Source organism: Misgurnus anguillicaudatus, chromosome 17 (genome assembly GCF_027580225.2).
Source record: "Misgurnus anguillicaudatus chromosome 17, ASM2758022v2, whole genome shotgun sequence".
NCBI lineage: Eukaryota > Metazoa > Chordata > Actinopteri > Cypriniformes > Cobitidae > Misgurnus > Misgurnus anguillicaudatus.
The window spans coordinates 30,755,289-30,774,030 of NC_073353.2; the positions used below are offsets into that span (position 1 = coordinate 30,755,289).

The window sequence follows — 18,742 nt, forward strand, 5'->3', positions numbered from 1 at the left end:
ATGATGATATGATAAATTATGAACATAACATGGTATATTGAAAATAACCCACATCGCAATGAGACTGGCATTGTGCTATCAGCTCATCCAGGCTTATGAAGGAAACAGAGCTGAACGTCACGCCCATATAGAGAGCCGCCTAGATGATACAAGTCTTTTGGGTCACCTAGCTTCAGTGTGAGATGGCAAGGAGGTTGAAAATGTGCTGATGTGGATATGATGTTAGACGTGTGTCGAGACATGTTAATTCAGAAGCCTGACCAAAACACTTTGCTGTTACTAATGCTGCGTACACTGATTTGCGTTACATTGCCCAGCCCACTTTGGAGCTATTTTGACAATTTTACCAAAAAACTAAAACTCATTCACACATTATTTCATTGAGCCTCTCTTTCTATAACCCCCACTGCTTAAGTCTAAAATTAGAGATTGAATAAAAAAAACTTGCCTTTTTTAACATTACTGTGACCTAGACCACACACTAGCTGAAGACACCCCAGCACTTTAGAGATTAGAGAAAGTTGCCTTTCACACACAAGCACTACACTTGTGCCCACTCAGACGTCCTGCACCGGTCAGCACCTGCTGTCGCTGCAGCTGCATGTGTCTGTTTGATAAGAGGAAATGCTCTTTTAGGATATCAGCTGTACACTGTTGTTCTGCCTCCGTCAGGTTTCCGTTTGACTGGCAAGGTCTGTCCACATTCCTCAGAGACGCCCCCCGGTATCGGCCTAAAACATTCTTGGGTGTGTATTCTCAGCAGTCTCCAAACACTTAGTGTGAACGGGTGTGCCATATTATTGTGAGAGAGGAAATGCCCGGGTCGTTTGTTTTGTATTGACATGATCAGGACTAGCCGATAGTATCTGACTGGTAATGTCTTTGTAATTAAGATGGATTTCATTGTTTGCTTGTTCAGTCACATTCATCGTAAATTACAGGTTGATTTCATTCAGTAGTGCCATAGTAAATATTAGAGTACAAATATCTGCTATGTTAAAAATTTAGTTTTTATTTTCTAGATCGTTTCAGTCATTAAGATACAACAAGCTGTTTACTGCACAGCAGGCTTGGTTAGTTTGTGAAATGTCACAACATCGTTTTTGTTTCCAACGTGTGTAATGAGGTTTCGTTTGCATTTTATTGTGGGAAGAAGCAAGTGTGCTGCCTTTGTACGTGCTGCAAGTGTTGTTACACATCCAGTAGAGAGTTCTGCAGCTCAAGCAGACCTTAGTGATCTCTGTAAGGATATAGTGGCTTTGTTCCAAAATCTAGTAAGCAGAGTTTTAATGCATCACTAGTATGCCCCTGATGTTGATCCTTATCCAAAAGCTAGCATGGTTACCTTCTAAACTATACAAATTCTGATGTAAAATCCTGCGTGTTCTTTGAGGAGAAGGTAATCCCAGAATGCACTGCAGCACACTCTTTTTTTAACGAGTCAGCTTTTACCTTAAGCCTGGATGGAGTCTAATCTGTTTTTATATGTATGCGCGCGGTCAAACTTACAGCTCTACAAAGAATAGTTTATTTGACTCGTTCGGGTACATAGGCATTTGACGCATGCACATTGACAAAATGCAATGCATCTCCTGGGCTACATACTACATTTTCCTGTACCCGCATGCGTGACTCACCCGTACAAAATATAAATGGTTACAAAAATCAAGTGGTCCGCGTACAGCGCGCGCAAACTATTCTGATGACCAAATTTGCGTCATGCGCAATGTACGCTGACACTCGCATATGGGTAAAAATTAGTCTATCCTTCTAGCATAAAGGAGGAGTGCATGATCTGTGAAAGCCAATGTTGACATTTGAAATCACCTAAACAAACACGCCCCTACCCCAATAGAATCTGGACCATCTTTTTATAGACCACCCACACATACGCAACCCAGGCAACAATGTCGGTTAGTAAACACGCCCCTTACTGCTGATTGGCTACATGTGTGTTTTGGTAGTCGGCCCGACTCGCTTTTCCAAAGTGTTTTTCAAAAATCATGCAGCTCGCCTTTAAATCCATCACCTTTGAAGTTTTATTACTGTTAAAATGCACCAGAAGAATGAAACTCTGTGTAGTCAGCTCAGTAGGTTTAAAAAAAAACACAGTAGCTGCGTTTCCATTGCAGATTTGTGCAAAACTTTAGCGTTATTTTCTAAATGTCGACCAAAGACTATTGCAAAATTGCGGTGTTTCTATTAATCGAGTATATGCGCAGGGATCCAGACTGCCACCAAATGGTGGCATTTTGCCACCAAAATGAGAGTGTGCCACTTAATGTTACATCAACTCGAACATGTCCGACCAGTAAATTTGACCTTTTTTTGTGATGTGACAATGAATTTGAAACAGCACATTGTACTTTCAGCATCTATCATCAAAGTAATTATTAGTAATACAGTGGAAATTAGTAGAAATATGATTATTTGGTTAGCATGTTGATTTAAGATGTGTGCCCCTAAATTTTCTGGTTGCGCCCCTAAAATTTTCAGTTGGGGCCACTGTGCCCCTAGTGAAAAAAGTTAGTCTGGAGTCCTGAATGCGACTGAAAGGTAGTTTTTCCTCTCGCGATAAGTTAATTCAAACATCACATCGACTGATGTTAGTAGGTTTACTAATATCAAATCCACTGCAGTAGGCATTATTTTTAATCGAAGGAGATGTAAGAGTATTATCCAAACATTAATGCCAAAGAAAGCCCCTTATACTTATGAGCAGCAATTTACAGGTGTTTCTTGAAGGTAATGGTACATTATTTTAAATCAATAGAGATGTAGGAGAACATTATTGGCAAGGAAAGCCTCTTATACTTGGGAGCAGACACGTACATATCGCATTATCTTTAAATAATAATTATATGACCTACTTGCCTCAGGTGACCTGACAATGCGAATAAACTGTTTCCATTGCAGTTTTGCGAAATGCACCTTTTTCGATTTGCGTGAGAAACTACCTCATGCAAGCGTAAAAACTTTTTGCCCTTTGGCCATATTTTTAATTCGCAATGTCAATTTGCGCAATTTAAAGGGGACATACCATGAAAATTTGACTTTTTCAATGTTTAAGTGCTATAATTGGGTCCCCAGTGCTTTTGTCAACCTAGAAAATGTGAATAAGATCAACCCAGTAACTTAGTTTTGGTAAACCATTCTCCACAAGCATGTAAAAAAAGGTCATTGAAATTTGGCTCTGGTGTTGTCAGAAGGGGATAATACCGCCCCTTAATCTGCACTATCCAACCACGGCACTGCCATTTAGTGCAGAGATCAGCTCATTTGCATGTTAAACACACCTAAAAAGTGACAATTTTAACATGCTATAATAAATTATCTATGATATTTTGAGCTAAAACTTCACAAATGTACTCTAAAGACACCAAATATTTATTTGACATCTTATAAAGTCTTATGAAATGTCCCCTTTAAAGGTTAATGGAAACGCAGCTAGTGTGCAGTGCATATGTGAAAAGAGAGTAATGAGGTCAGGATCAGGGCAGCAGTGATGATCTTTTTTGAGTTCATGCATATTTAAATATGAATGTAGTTCAGCAATGGTCACAAAGGTCCTAGAAAAGACATCAGCGTTTTGAATGTTCGTGTGTAGCTTTTTATAATGCATCACTCTCATCAGATATTTTACTTTTAATTGTTTGGATGCTATTATTATGTATGTTTTTAATTGGTTTGTGGTTTCTTGTATACTTTTTTGTGTCTGGTGTTAAACACTAAACAGGCCCATTGGTTTTTGTTGTGTTGCATCATTTGGTTTTCGTCTAAGTGAGCTTATGTTTAGCTCCCCATGGTGCCTGCAGTAAGCGGTCTCATGAGCTTTCAGAAGATCTTAATAGCTCCCTTGATGTGTGTAAACTCTCATACTGCACTTTCACTTAGCTGTATTGTCAAAGCAGTCCATCAAAAATTCTAGTGTTATCTCTTAATGTTTTGTGTGAATCTGACCAATGCTGTTCACCAATTTCAGTTGCAAATCTAAAAATGATCTTTTATCTTCCCTTGTGCTTATTTTGGCTGCTACTGCAGTGCTGTTTGAGTTTTTATTTACTCTGCTTTATTGTGGGCGTTTAGTCTACACTTTGCGCTCCTGTTGTCCCTCAGGGTGTCCTTTCTAGTGACTCAGTAAGCCACTTCTCTGCTCAAGAACAGCTGTGGTATAACATTAGTCTAATATTACAGATGGTCTTGAATCTCTTCTCCCCCAAGCACTGACCTGAGACCTGCTTATCCAATTAAAATCCTTTGAACTTGAAATCCTTCCAAAATACAAGGGTCCAGGATCCATTACATTATCTTGATAAGGTTAAAGGTATGATAATAATAATGGCCCAGGACATAGAGTTCAGGCCTGTTTTGATATATCTTGCATCCATGTCTGGGCCTGTTCAGTTCATTGCATAGTCACTCGTCCCAGCTGCTCTCTTTGACTCATGAAAAACCACAGGGAAAGCTCTTAAAGTTGGCACCAACAGAGCACAGCCTGCCTGGAAGCAAAACCAGATACAGGAATGTGGACAAGAGCCCTTGGTGCTCAGGGCATGGCGGAAAATATTTAAGACCAGGCCCGTGGTCAGTATTAAATTAAAAATTTATGTTTTATAGGTGTCCAGTGTGTAATTTGCTAGAAAATATCCTTGTGATGTTGGATAATCTAGTTGATATGGAGCACATATTGGGAATGTTTTTAGGAACCAACCAATAGCTGATCTTAGATATTTCATTACTGTAAAAGTATGGTGTACTAAAACCGACAGAATATTAAAGGCGGAGTCCACAATGTTTGAAAGCCAATGTTGATATTTGAAATCACCTAAACAAACACGCCCCTACCCCAATAATATCTGGACCTTCTGTTGATAGACCCGCCCCACACATACGCAACCCGGCAAGGATGTCGGTTAGTAGACACGCTCCTTACTGCTGATTGGCTATAAGTGTGTTTTGGTTGTCGGCCCGTCTCCTTTTTCAAAGCGTTTTTCAAACATCGTGGACTCCGCCTTTAAAAGTTGCGATTTTCTAGGCAGATGGCTAGGAACTATAATTTCATTCCAGTGTAATAATAAAGGACTTTACTGCTGTGCCATGGCTCCAGCAGACGCAATGATATTACACACTGCCCGAAAATAGTCCCCTTGGTAACTTTCAATAGCAGGGGACTATTTTCGGGCACTGCGTAATATCATTGCGCCTGCTGCAGCCATGTTACGGTAATGCTAATGGCCTAATCAGATTCAATGGATTATGCTAAGCTATGCTAAAAGTGGTACCGCCAGACCTGGAGAATCGGCTGAATGGATTCCAAAACGGTAAAAATCAAATGTTTAACTCTAGGGGAGCTGGAAAATGAGCCTATTTTCAAAAAAAGTAAAGTGTCCCTTTAACCCTGCAAACCAATGTCGCTGCTAACAAGACAAAGGCAAAACTGATGGAATGTGCACACCTTTGTGAAATGGATCTGTCTTGTTAGTGTCTTGACAGTTGCACGCCCCACTTTCCTGATACCCACCATTTGTTTGACCAGCTGTGCCCGAACCTATGCAGACTTGAAATATTATTAGATTTTTGAAGCGATTTGAGCCTAGAATAGAAACCGAAACAATCAAATGCGGTCTTCTGTATTTCCCATCATGTCTGCTAATGTATCATTAAGAAGGAAACAGAGAAAGATGATGAGATGAACAAAAGCTCGACAAAAGTCCTTGGCTTTTCTTATTGACTCAAGTGGAACAGAGAGATATAAATAGCTGCAAAGGGTATGTTTGAATTTGGACAGTCTGAAGAAGGAGATCGCTGGTGGGCGGGTGATTTGTATTGCACACCGAGCTGGGGCAGGCTTGTCAACTGTCTATCTATTGGGAATGGGAGGTCCTTTGGTAAAAAGTGGCTGTGGTCAGGTTTTACCTAGCAGATGAATCAAACAACGGTCGTTCGATTTGAATGCTGTCATTAGGCGGAAAGACACGCAGACTTATCACTTCCTACTACGAGTAAAAATTCATTTTAACAAGTAAATACAAAGGCTGTTGTTTGGTAACCTTTATTAAAAATTGCAGCATAGTGTATGTTTTCATATCTGATTTTAGCTGATGTGAGTTATGTTCATGATTCAAATTAAAAACATATAAATCATCTTCTAAAGAAAGTATCTGTCGAAACTCTGTACTCAAGAACTTTTGCCTCAGTAAGGAATTTACCACGAGTGAATTTTCTCCTTTGTGATGGCACATAATGTGACCCTGTACCACAAAACCACTAATAAGGGTCCATTTTCTTAACATGAATAAAAAGCTTTCCATTGATGTATGGTTTGTTAGGATATGACAATATTTGACCGAGATACAACTATTTGAAAATCTACAATCTGAGGGTGAAAAAAAAAGTAAATACAGAGAGAAATTGTCATTAGTACTTTATCCACTCACAAAAATATGTTTTGATATATTTACGGTAGGAAATTTACAAAATATCTTCATGCAACATGATTTTTACATAATATTCTAATGGTTTTTGTCATAAAATTTATAATTTTGACCAATACAATGTCTTTTTGGATATTGCTACAAATATACCCATGCTACTTAAGATTGGTTTTGTGGTCCAGGGTCACATATGTGGAATATTTTATTCATATTATTTGACCCAAATGAAAATGAGGAACTAAATTATACCAGGCTTCATGTGTTTGTCAGATTCAGTTTTTATTATCTATATGGTACTGCAGGTTACACAGGACCTGTGCTGTTTGTCACAACTAATAACACAATAACACGAATAAATTCATGTGAAATACAGTCATATTGTCAGTAAAAAAATATTTATAAGTGAGTGGTACATTTCCTTAAAGGGACACTCCACTTTTTTTTGAAAATATGCTCATTTTCCAGCTCCCCTAGAGTTAAAGGCGGAGTCCATGATGTTTGACAGCCAATGTTGATATTTGAAATCACCTAAACAAACACGCCCCTACCCCAATAGAATCTGGACCTTCTGTTGATAGACCCGCCCCGCACATACGCAACCCGGCATTTGATTTGATTTGATTGGCTATAAGTGTGTTTTGGTAGTCGGCCCGTCTCCTTTTCCAAACCGTTTTTCAAACATCGTGGACTCCGCCTTTAAACATTAGATTTTTACCGTTTTGGATTCCATTCACCCGGTCTCCGGGTCTGGCGCTACCACTTTAGCATAGCTTAGCATAAACCATTGAATCTGATTAGACCATTTGCATCACACTCAAAAATAACCAAAGAGTTTCGATATTTTTCCTATTTACATTGTGTCCTAAGAAAAAATTGATTTTCTAAGCCGATATGGCTAGTAACAAACTCATTCTGTCGTAATAATCAAGGACTTTGCTGCCATACCATGGCTGCAGGAGGCGCAATGATATTACGGAGTGCCCGAAAATAGTCCCCTGCTATTGAAAGTTACCAAGGGCACTATTTTCAGGCGCTGCATAATATCATTGCCCCTTAGTACACTGTGTAACTACAGACGACTAAAGTTTTAAATAGGAAAAATATCAAAACTCTTTGGGTATTTTTAAGTGCAATGGTCTAATCAGATTCAATGGATTGTGCTAAGCTATGCTAAAAGTGGTACCGCCAGACCTTTAAATCACATGGCGTTCAATAAAGTTGATGTTGGATCCTTCTGATGGATCTTCCTGGCAAATTAAAAGTGTCTATGTGTGGTTACCCTATCAGACATTGTGTATCCTAAAAGGATTACAAAGAAATCAGCTGCCTAGTGTCTCATGATATGACTTGCCAAAGAAGGAACCTTTATTACACCTCCTCAAAGGCATTTAATGCTCTCCTCAGCTGATGGGGTTTATCTGTATCTCCGTTCTTTACTTTAGTTGGGTGTCACTGGGATAATTATAGTAATTTTCTTTTTGGGTTTGAACAAAGGATCATGATTTAGTAATTCAGTCAAGCCCAGCATTTAAAATGCATTTTTAAAAAACTTATATTCCTTGATATATTCTTCTGATCAAGCCAAAGACAACAACAGAAATGTTTGTAACTTTTTAGACAAAAATATCCTACTGAGAAAACCAGCTAAACTCAGCATAATATGATGAGCTGGTCTCCCAGCCTGGTTTTAGCTGGTGTAGCTAGCTGGTGTAGCTAGCTGGTCTAGATGTGTTTTGGGTACTTTTTAAGCTGGATGGTCAGGGAGGGAGGACCAGTTTAAACCAGCTACCGCAACCCTAAACCAGCTTAAGCTGCTTTTAGCTGTATTTTCAGTAGAGGTTCATTTGTTATTATCTTTTAACTTAATAGAGGGTTCACAAAAATTGCACCATTGTCTGACTTCAGGAAGCCAGGTGATGCGGTTGTGTTGATTATGGTGTTAGCAGGCCAACTCTCACTATACATTCATTGAGCCGTCCTTAACCCCATGACAAGGAAAGATATGTGATGGGTGGAGCAATGACAGTACCTTTGGTTTGTGATACTCTTCTCTGTGGTGGTTGGAATTACAAACAAAAATATATTAATAAATATTTCAATCAACAATTGCAAGGAAGTATGTTTGGTAGAAGCAGATGGGATTTATTTTTTAAATGAACCCTGGAAATGTTGTAAAATAGTGAAATAAATGAAAATAAATAAGAAATGGTCAATTTACCCATAATCCTTTGCACTACTGCTTGACTAATGCTGTGTTTGAATTAGCATACCTGCATACTGCTATTATTTATTCTGCAGTATGTGGTATGTACAGAACTGTGCAAAAGTCTTTAGATACACAGATGTAAAAAAATTTAAGGATGTTTTAACCCATAATCCTTTGCACTGCTCGTTTAGACTAAAGGGTGGTTTCCTGGACAGAGATTAGCTTAAACCAAGACTAGACCTTCGTTTAATCAGGAAATATAACTAGTTTAAACAACCATGCCTTACCAAAAACATTACTATTGTGCATTTTGAGGCAAAGCAAAGGGCACTGATGTATTTTGAGATATATGTCGGTTCAAATTGTTTTCAGTTTGGACAGCCCTTACATTTATTTTAGTCTTACACTAGTCTAATCCCTGTCCGAGAAACCGCCCCTAAATGTTTGAAATTTTCATAATTTAATTGCCAATGACATTGTTAAACTAATAGAAACAGTTTAAACATTTTGGTGTAACATTCCTGTCATACACACCTTTTAAAGTATTTGCTTTATTCCTTTCTCATTTTCAGCTGGCTCTGATGGGAATAGACCTACTGTCTGCCTTAGTGACAAGATTACAGGACCGATTTCGGCCCCAAGTTGGTACAGGTATGATTACTTTTGCTGTAATCTATAACAATAATAGTTTTTCTGTCCCATTTTATTTCTTATACCAAGAGTTTTATTGACAGTATGTTTGTCTTTATTGTCTGTTTATTCATTGTTTTCTTTCATTAGTTTTGCCCAGCTTGATAGATCGTTTAGGCGATGCCAAAGATCAAGTCAGAGATCAAGATCAAATCCTGCTGCTAAAGATCATGGACCATGCAGCTTCTCCTCAGGTAGCTCTGTTGTTGTATGTTTCTGTTTAGTTTAAGGGGCCATGTTCAACCATAAAGGGGAAGGTTTGATGCGGTTTGGCTTTTTGTTTATATAACAATGGCATTTTGGGATCTCAATAAAACAAACTTCCCATGACAGGTTTCAATGTTGTAGTTTTTGAAAACTATGACTTTGAGTAAATTACCTAACCGTGAATATCTGATAGCGGTGATGTTATATGCATGTGTTAATTCAGTCTATAGGCATGCACAAGTATTACCAAAACAATATTGGCCACAGGACTGTGTTTGTGCTGCTCAAGGTGCTGAGTTTATTAAAGGATAGTTCACCAAAAAATGAAAATTCTGTCGTTTACACACTCATGTTGTTACAAACCTGTTTAAATTTCTTTGTTCTGATGAACCCGAAGGAAGATATTTTGAGGAATGTTCATAATTAAACTGTTCGTAAGCCCCATTCACTATCCATTTAACACTTCTCGAATAAAGTTTACAATATTTTATAGTCCGGAGTGTCTATTTACACTAAGTGCAAAAAGCGTCCCTTATTGGCAAATGTTATTTACACTAGGTCCGCCCACCAATGTCTGGTTGTATCCCTAAAGTTTAAAAAGATGCACAGAAATCAACCGCTTCAGTGGCGCAGACTGTAGAGCGTATGGCTTATGAAACTGGCTTTTGATGGTATGTCGCTGGTTCGAGTCTGCCTTTTGCCGACCTCCTATCACATTGAAAAGGCATTTATTTTCTATAAAAATGAAGAAAATGTTTAAAAAGTGGAAATAAAGTGCCTAACGAGTGTTTATTTAAGGACAAGTTCGGTATTTTACACTTAAAGCCCTGTTTTCAGATTGTTTATGATGAAATAGAACGGTTTTGACAGAAATTTCGACATATGCCGGCTGCCCTGAGAATTTTCGGGTGTTTTTTGTTTCACCTCCCACCTCTATAATGGTTGTATAGGTGCACTGGAAGAATCCTTCCTAAAATGCATTAAGTTTTCGTTTACAAAGACGTGAAACTCACCGAGTAGTCAGGGGTGTTCACTGATATGCTCACACAAAAATTGCTGCAAAAGATGCATTCCAACAGGTTTTATCGTAGTTTTTGTCCAACTCCATTGACTTGTATAAGATGTGCTGTGAGGTACGGTATTACTTCGCGCCGGGAACTTTGTTTGTATTCTTGCAATTGGCAAAGGTGGATTATCGCCACCAACTGGACTGGAGTGTCTATTATTCGGGTGTGAGGCGTTTGGAAAAATAGGTCCACAAGTTTACAACGAATGGTAACCTGTTGGAAAGCATCTTTTGCAGTGATTTTTGTGTGAGCATATCAGTGAACAGCCCTGACCACTCGGTGAGTTTCACGTCTTTGTAGACGAAAGTTTAATGCATTTTGGGAAGGATTGTTGCAGTGCGCCTATGTAGCCATTGTAGAGGTGGGAGGTGAAACAACAAACACCTGAAAATTCTCGGGGCATATGTCGAAATTTCAGTCAAAACCGTTCTATTTCATCATAAACAATCTGAAAACAGGGCTTTAAGTGTAAAATAACGAACTTGTCCTTTAAGGAAAAAAAAGTATTTATTGGGTAGTGTTAGGGGGTGGTGTAGGGAGGGCTTTTATTCTCCCAATAATGCAGCATCCATTTAATAATTGTAATAATTATAACGATTTACACTCCGTTACTTATTGCATCCTTTTAAGCTACAAAAATACTGAGGTGCATATAGTATCTGCCAATATAGATACCATCTAATTACCATTAACACTTATAGCAAATTTTAATAATTGTATTTATTAAATAAAACGTATTTTCACCAACTGTGAAAAGCATCTCGCTAAGAAAATGCTGATATTGTCACTTAGTGTAAATATCTTTTTTTCTTAGTTTAAATAGCATGTACAGCTGTCTGCACTAAGTGTAAATAGCATCTATTGCTAAAAAAATATGTTTTTTAACACTTTGTGTGAATAGTATCTAATGCTATTTGCACTAAAGCCGTAGACTTTATTGTCCTGGGTCAATTTTGGTAACAAACCTGCCTCATTGCCGTCTAAACAAAACTGCTTGATGCTTTCCCCGTATTGATTGTTTGCATTTATTGCTCTGTAGAAGAATGCATATGTGCCGTATTGGCCTGGCATACATAATACAATGTTTTTTTTTACTCATCTTCGCGGACCTGTGTAAAAAGGGATTTTTTCAGACAGCATTTTCATGTGTATGTGAAATATTTCATAAATGCAAGGGAAACATTTCACCTATTTTACTACAACGTTACCGTAGCCTAAAGGTCACTGCCGGGATTTTCACTGTCCTGAGTAACATTTATCAGCCAATAAATTTCTAACGTAAAGACATTATGACAGGTGTATAATAGGCAGTGTTTATATTTGTAATTATAGTATATAATTATAGTATAGAAACCAGGATTTATTCATATGTAAAGTTTAGTACACTTCACAGCCTGCATGCAACATATTGCTTATGTCAGGTTTGAAGATCTCCCTCACCTCTGAACAGAAGCTCACCTTTGGGAAACAACAATTTCATTTAGTTAATGAAAAGACCCTTAGCTCCATACAAAGACTGATCTGTTAATAAGATTAGACATCTTTTAATTGTAATGCTTGTTGCTGTTACAGTACATATGGGACAGAATGCTGGGGGGTTTCAAACACAAAAACAACAGGACCAGAGAGGGGGTTTGTCTCTGTCTAATAGCAACTCTAAACATGTAAGTACCTTTGCCTCTTTGTCAGGTTTACATTTGTTTCAGTTTGTAAATGCATTTGCAGACATTCAGTGGCTAAAATTGAGCTGCGCATTTTTCTCGAGATAAGCCTGTAAAGTCGGACTTGGCTAAGATTGTAAACCCCATGTTGTATTAATTCCCATCCCCCTCACCCAATGCTGGATCTCTTCTGTTTTTCAGATACGGTGCCCAAGGCTTAACCCTAAGTAAAATAGTACCACATATATGTAACCTACTTGGAGACCCTACGAGTCAGGTACTCACCGACATTTATTATAATGCAAGATCTTTTAAAAAGCCCTGAACCAGGTGACATGGTTTTGGTACAGAACAATGGCCTGAATGTGTGTTATACAAAGCTTTGGGGACCTCTGGTGGTGGTTTCTGATTTCGAGTCACTAAACAGTATAAATGTGCATTTAAAAAGAGATATAGTGGATAGCAAATAAGGGTAAGACTGTCATTTTAAAAATAGAAAAACTTACACTATGTATGGCATTTTTCACCTTTTATACAATTTGCATATTATGTCATATAAAATTATAACACCCAGCCATCGTTTTTAGTTTTTATGGTATATCAGATGAATTAAATAGTAGTTGAGTTATAAAGCACAATGTCAGGTGCCTTTAAAATGACTGGATTTATGAAGTTGTTGTCCGATCTTCTTCCCAGGTTCGAGATGCGGCTATGAATTCTCTCGTGGAAATATACAGACATGTCGGAGAGAGGGTTAGGATTGACCTTAGCAAAAAAGGACTGCCGCAATCACGGTAAGAGCGTTTGTATCTGTTCTTCTATTTTTTTTCCCTATTAAGTGTTTCTTAACAGACTCAGTGGACCATTTTATAAACCAGTAATGTAATTTTTCTTATTTGCTTAAAAGGGGAAAGCTATTCATACAGGTCATTAGGTCTCAATTTCCCTCCAGACCAGAATCAGTCTCTGCCCTCTTAACTGAAGTCTAATTTGGTCTCATCAGCTAACATTATGTCCCGTATCATACTGCCTGTGGCATTTAGCACAAACCTCCTCATAGCCACACTGTGGCTTTCATAATGGCTTTTGGTTTGAGCAAGTGAAAGCCTCCACCCATACTTCTCCACTGCAACCTTGGTGTGCACATGACGTTATGAAAGTAGTTTTTGATAGCTTTAGTTTGCAGATTATGGAGGAAAGGCTAACAGCATTTGCTTGTGGTCTGAATTTGTTTGTAACATCTGTTAGGCGCCCCCTCCTTTACTAGAACATGGGGATGTCTTCAGGGAACGTTCATGCATCTGCTACTTTGATCCCTTCGGTGGTTTAGTTTTAATACTCTTAAGACGAGGCTCAATTAGAAGTGTCCTGCGGTTTCATCTCGCTTAAGAGTTCGGTCTCTTCACTGTCATAATTAAAAGATACTTGAGGAATCATTTGGGGTTCCTCAGATGCCACACTGCTGGGACCTTCTGGGGCAGTCTTATAATCCTATTTTATGTACTGGTGAAACTTTGATATCATTTCAAGTTCCTTGAAACCTTTTCCTTTACTATGAGTGTGCTGAAAAATAGTCGACCGTCTTTAGAGTTACTTTAGGAAGTAAGAAAAGGTTTCAGAACTGAATGACTGCCTTAAGGTTTTCCAGAAATAAAGGACACAACTGTCACCAGCTATGTTGTCGGAGAGACTGTTTACAACCTACTATTAAGATGGGTTTTGGTCGATTGGCTCACAAGTGGACAACACTAAAATACAGGTGTAAAACGTTTTGAGCTTGTCCACTTTCAAACACATTCAAAGGTAGTCGAAAACCTATTCGACCGGATTGATTTTGTGGTGTAGACACGCATGTGGTTGAATGTGTTTGGGTAGCCACAAAAGGCAGCCTTATCTCCGCCTACTGGGATGTACAAGCACAATGTTTTAACATCGGACATGACTTCTAGTGCATAAACACAGTGTATAGCGCTATCTTTGGGCTTTCATTGTTTTAGGCTCTTTCATTTGTTTGAATTTTGCGAGCGTTTGAAAGTTAAGCAAGCTTATTTCATACAGGTATAAAACGGTGTGCAGCATTATTTACCTGCAACACAAGCAGCGTCATTTTAAAACTGCTCGCGTTTAAATGAAACTTGAGGGACTCGCCCACAGACCACCCTTTTAGTAATCAGGAAGCGGTCGAAAGTGGACAGAAGAAACGGCCTAACGACTAAAACGCATCTTAATACCAGGTATAAACAGCCCCAGAGACTCAACAGGGCCATTAACGCCCACAATGGGCTGTTAACTCTCTAGTGTTAAGATAGGCAACCATTCACACCCAATCTCAGATGACTATGTAAATGTCTATTTAAGTAAGTGTGTAAGTTTATGACTGTAAGTAAGCTTAAATGGATACTAAGTCATATGGGGTTTTTTTGTTCTTGGCCTGTAACCTACATCCTCAGCCTAAACACGATGGCTCAAAGTGCATGTGTGTGCGTGCGTGTGTGTGTGTGCTAACCACTAGGCCTAGCTAGTGCCTTTGCACTCAATTATTATTATAAGAGAAATAAAATGAATTTCACTGACAGCATGCCAGTCTGTTTCATTCTCATCTGTGTCAAAATTTTTTGGCTGTAGATCAAATCCTGTTACTATTAATGATTCCCACACAGTTAAAATGGCCCTAGCGCTGGGTACACACCAAAAGATTGTGCTGATTTCCCCCCTTCCGACAATTTTAGCTGTGTCCCGATTATCTTGATGGTTTTACAGATTATGTAATCAGATTTTCCCTCGGTGTGACTGTGAGGTGTGTTAAGAGTGTCCGAACCTGATCGGAAGAACGTCGGAGCCGCCCGATTGCGAATCGTAAATATCAAACCATCAGAAATCCTGATGTGTGGGGGGAACTCCGAAGACAAATGCGTGCACGCTCTTGACATTATCACGTGAAATTAAACAATATCCAAACAGAAAGCGAGATGATGGAAGACGGAAGCAGTCATGGTGCAGCACAAAGTGAAGCTGATGCAAAGTGAACTTGTACAGACCATGTTCCCGCTGTCTCCACTACTTCACCCAAACCCTTTTCTTTTTTTCCTTGAATTTTCTGTTAAATTATTCCTGACACTATCATTGAAATTTCTTTCTGCATATCGTCTGCCACGCTTATTCTGAAGTCTCACGAGATTTTGCGAGATTTCCTGTGTTCACAGTCGAGACTCTGGTTGAAAATCTGTTTGTGTGTGGTGTGCTGTCTTTGACACATCATGGCACATCACACACTATAGGAGCAAAACGGTTAAATCTAGGATTTTTTATCCTCATGTTTGTGGTCTATCACATTTTGAAAATCTTATAAGATGTAAATAATCTTTTGGTGTGTACCCGACATAAGAGGGATTTAGGAAAGAATCAAACCCTTGTGTATCCATATGGGTCAGTCATTTTTCTTGCTTGTTTTTATCTTCAATCTAACATGTATTATAATTTTCAAAATGTTTATTGTTTGTTTTGAGTCTAAAACACACTCTACTAAAAGCTTGACAGTTTTAAAGGGCTTGACTTATCTCTGAAAGATTGAATCTCGACAGGCAGCCTTATTAGGAGGCAGATTTAATTTGCATGGAACTCCAAAGAAGAAATCTCAGTTGAATGCTAAAGTGCTTTCAGTACACAACTTTAGCACTAAAACATCACTTTCACTTTATTCAAACAGGCATCTCATCCGTAATTCAAAAGTCTGTTGCGGTGTGGTGTGGAGTGCTGAATATAATCTTGTAGGATTAAATGTTTCGCATTTTTTTGTAGGTGTCAGCAGATATTTCCTCATTTCATATTAAATGCTTTGTTCTGTTATGCGTTAAAGGAATATTCCATTTTCTTAAAAGAAAAATCCAGATAATTTACTCACCACCATGTCATCCAAAATGTTGATGTCTTTCTTTGTTCAGTCCAGAAGAAATTATGTTTTATGAAGAAAACATTGCAGAATTTTTTTAATTTTAATGGACTTTAATAGAGCCCAACATTTAATACCCAACTCAACACTTAACAGTTTTTTTCAACAGAGTTTCAAAGGACTATAAACAATCCCAAACGAGGCATAAGGGTCTTTTCTAGCGAAACGATTGTCATTTTTGACAAGAAAAATAAAAAATATATACTTTTAAACCACAACTTTTCGTCAAGGTCCGGTCCAGCGCGACCTAACGTAAATGCGTAGTGACGTAGGGAGGTCACGTGTTACATATATAAAACGCACATTTGCGGACCATTTTAAACAATAAACTGCCACAAAGACATTAATTAGTATCAGTTGACATACAACAACGTAGGAACGGTCCTCTTTCAAGACGCTTGTAAACACTGGGGCGGAGTTTCGCGTTCGTCCTCTGTGACCTCTTGACGTCATGACGTATTGCGGTGACGTAGTGGGGTCAGCTGGCGCATCACGACCGGATCTACACGACGAGAAGTTGTGCTTTAAAAGTGTATATTTGTTTTTTTTTATTGTCAAAAATGACAATCGTTTCGCTAGATAAGACCCTTATGCCTCGTTTGGGATTGTTTATAGTCCTTGGAAACTCTGTTGAAAAAAACTGTTAAGTGTTGAGTTAAGTATTAAATGTTGGGTTCTATTAAAGTCCATTAAAATTAGAAAAATTCTGCAATGTTTTTTTCAAAAAACATAATTTCTTCTCGACTGAACAAAGAAAGACATCAACATTTTGGATGACATGGTGGTGAGTAAATTATCTGGATTTTTCTTTTAAGAAAATGGACTAATCCTTTAAAGGCAGGGTGCATGATCTCTGAAAGCCAATGTTGACATTTGAAATCATCTAAGCAAACACGCCCCTACCCCAATAGAATCAGGACCTTCTTTTGATAGACCCGCCCCGCACATACGCAACATTTTCAATGGTTTTACATACCTTGATATAGATGTAACATTTTTCAAGTTGAATAGTTTTATTTCATCAGAAAAGTTAAAAGTGAATTTGTTGTGAATATTTTATGCATTTTGGCCCTAGTTATAAGCTAAAATTATGCATTTCCATACTGAAAATCAGATATGTGTCATTTCATCCTTATGCCAGAATCCCCTTTGCAAAATCTCTGAATATGCTGGTGAATCAGCGTTGATGCCCTAAGCTCTGAGGATCTGACTCACACAGATAATCTTCTGAGAGGAATGAGGGATTCTCATGGGCTTTTACAAGTAGAAAGCATCATCTGCTCTTGGAAAGTACAGTGGATACAGTTTCAGGGTGCTGCACTGCGTGTTTCTGCTTTACGTGTGCTTATGTGCATATTTTTTATCACTAAACTTCATATGTAAGGTTCAAAAACTGCAAAGATTTTTTAAAAGCTATTGAAATGCTTTGTCAGCAGCGATAGCCAAGTTAGCGTCAACATAGTCTCGCGTAGCCAGACCTTCAATACTGAAGGTCTGGTGTTTTTCGCTGCTTTTTCTGGACAAATCCCGCCCACGAGCTGTTTGACCGACATGTCAAACAACCAATCACAGTTTGTTTCATCTAGCGTCACGTTTCGGACTCCCCACAATAACGAGCCGGCTGGCAACAAGTCGGTTATTGAAATGACCAGCCGCAACCGATTAGCATCTAAATAAACAACATTACTCACCATAGAACAACGTTGTGCACTTCATCAACAGCCACACCAATGAAACACTCCCGTTAAACATCTGTTTGAAGCATATCTCCACTTTTTAACACATACAAGCAATTCAGGAGAACTGAACTTTTTGACTCCACTAACTGCCTCAAGCAAAACTCTTGGACGTCTTTTAGAGAGTCGATGCCGCAAACTTTGCATATTTTTAAGAATCCAATGTTTAGCTGATCATGATAATTGCTCGTTATTATCCACGTGAACACTCTCTTCACTCAATGGAACGTCAGAGCTTTGTTTTCCAGGGACCGAAACTAATCGCGACACTCGCGTCTCCTGGAAATCCGTTTTTTTTTTTCAACCAATCAAAGCCGACTTTAACATTCTCACAGGGTTTCCAGAAAAGTGTACGAAAAACATCAGACGTTCAGCCAACAGTTTGTGGGCGTGACGTCTGAGGCTGAGACTAGCGTCAACATGTAAAAATTGAATGATCAGTCCTTAAAGAGTAACTAAACCCCTGGTCAGAGCCTGACTCACCCACTGGCAATATTTGAAAAATGCAAGAAAAGTGGGCAGACCCCAACGGAGATAAAGGGGACAAACTGAGCTTGTACCAAGGGTGTGGTAAGATCGTGATAAGGGTGGGTTAAGCTTGAACCTGCTTACGTAGGGTCTTACCGCTTACATTAGCAGAACAGCAACACCCAACAGGAAAATTCAACTGCAGTAGCCACCGTTCAACCTGAAGAGGGCAGCACTCCTAAGTTTTTACACCATATATTGTAGCATTGAAACACTTTATACCCAAATGTCAAAAAAGTTACTCGCATCAATGAGCAGCACTAA

At 38.6% G+C, this 18,742-nt stretch overlaps 1 protein-coding gene and 1 non-coding gene across 33 annotated transcripts in view; one reads left to right on the plus strand and one right to left on the minus strand.

Annotated features, from left to right (window-relative positions):
- The window catches only part of clasp1a (cytoplasmic linker associated protein 1a), an 86,990-nt gene that overhangs the window by 15,694 nt on the left and 52,554 nt on the right, over window positions 1-18,742 (plus strand). For all 32 annotated transcript variants that reach the window (XM_073855304.1, XM_055216444.2, XM_073855318.1 and 29 more), the window contains 5 exons: window positions 9,213-9,291; window positions 9,421-9,524; window positions 12,177-12,268; window positions 12,467-12,542; window positions 12,962-13,059. In XM_073855304.1, coding sequence (XP_073711405.1) covers window positions 9,213-9,291; window positions 9,421-9,524; window positions 12,177-12,268; window positions 12,467-12,542; window positions 12,962-13,059 — 449 coding nt within the window. The remainder of the gene's footprint in view (window positions 1-9,212; window positions 9,292-9,420; window positions 9,525-12,176; window positions 12,269-12,466; window positions 12,543-12,961; window positions 13,060-18,742) is intronic.
- LOC129452591 (U4atac minor spliceosomal RNA) lies at window positions 8,307-8,435 on the minus strand. Its single transcript, XR_008647182.1, has one exon. It is a non-coding gene; the product is annotated as a U4atac minor spliceosomal RNA (small nuclear RNA).